At 59.2% G+C, this 1,136-nt stretch overlaps 1 protein-coding gene across 1 annotated transcript in view; it reads left to right on the plus strand.

The window, feature by feature from the left end:
• Nucleotides 1-879, plus strand: part of ETH_00033635 (uncharacterized protein) — a gene marked incomplete at both ends in the record, with an annotated part of 2,021 nt that extends 1,142 nt beyond the window's left edge. The window contains 2 exons of the mRNA XM_013376348.1: nt 1-452; nt 695-879. Of these exons, the coding sequence (XP_013231802.1) occupies nt 1-452; nt 695-879 (637 nt within the window). The remainder of the gene's footprint in view (nt 453-694) is intronic.
• Nucleotides 880-1,136: the final 257 nt, after the last annotated feature.

Consider the following 1,136-nt stretch of genomic DNA (forward strand, 5'->3'; position numbering starts at 1 on the left):
GCAAGCAGCAGACGAGCAGAAGCTGTTTCAAGACACGCGGCTGCGCGTGGGAGACAGCGTGGAGGTTTTGTGGGTGCTGCACGAGGACGCAGCCGACTGCAGCAACCCCCAGCAGCAGCAGCAGCAGCAGCAGCAGCAGCAGCAGGTGTGGTGGCCCGCGGAAATCCGAAGGGCCCCACATAATAGAAAAGACCGCGAAGGCCGCCTCGAGCTGCTGCTGCACTATTTGCCCTTCAGGGGCCTCCCAGCAGAAGACGCCAGAGTGGTATTTGAGGGGCCCCACACCCTCAGGCACTTGGGGGCCCCACGCCAGCAGCAGCAGCAGCAGCAGCAGCAGCAGCAAGAGCAGCAGCAGCAGCAGCAGCAAGGAGATAAAGAGCCCTCTCTGGATGAAGAGGTTGCTGAGGCGCCCCGGCTCCGCTGCAGAAGGAAGGGCTCTGTTACCCCACCTAGTAAGCTGCTGCTGCTGCTGCTGCATTACCTGCTGCTGCTGCTGCTTCTGTTAAAACTGCTCCAGCTGCATTGGCTGCTGCTGCTGCGTACCTGCTGCTGTTACTGCCCGTGTTTTACCTGCTGCATCTATCTCAGCGGCCGCTGCTATTGCAGCACCTGCTGATGCTGGTGTAGGTGTTGCTGCTGCTGCTGCATTATCTGCTGCATTAGCTGCTGCTGCTGCTGCTGCTGCTGCTTGTAGGCTCGGACTCTGAGGGCTGTTTGTCTGAATGCGGCGAAGACGTAAATGTCTCTGTAGCAGAAATCCTCAGCGAGCAGGCGAGGCTTGATAGAGAACAGGCAAGGCTGCTGCTTCTACTGCTGCTGCTGCTTCTGTTGCTGCTGCTGCTTCTGTTGCTGCTGCCGTTGCTAGCGTTGCTGCTGTAGCTTCTGCTATCGCTGCTTCTGTTGCTAGCGCATCCGCTATTTCGACTGGTGCTGCTGTTGGGACTACTGCTGCTTCTGTTGCTGCTGCTGCTGCTGCTGCTGCTGCTGCTTGTTGGTGCTGCTGCTGATAGTGTCGGTTTCCTGCTGCTGGTACTTGGTCTCGCATTTCACGCAGCAGTCACCGTAGCACAAGCAGCAGCAGCCGCTGTAGCAGCTGCAGCCACTGCTGCAGCAGCAGTCACTGCGGCAGCAGCAGC

The sequence above is a fragment of the Eimeria tenella genome, genomic scaffold (assembly GCF_000499545.2).
Source record: "Eimeria tenella Houghton genomic scaffold, Eth_scaff3379, whole genome shotgun sequence".
Lineage (NCBI taxonomy): Eukaryota > Apicomplexa > Conoidasida > Eucoccidiorida > Eimeriidae > Eimeria > Eimeria tenella.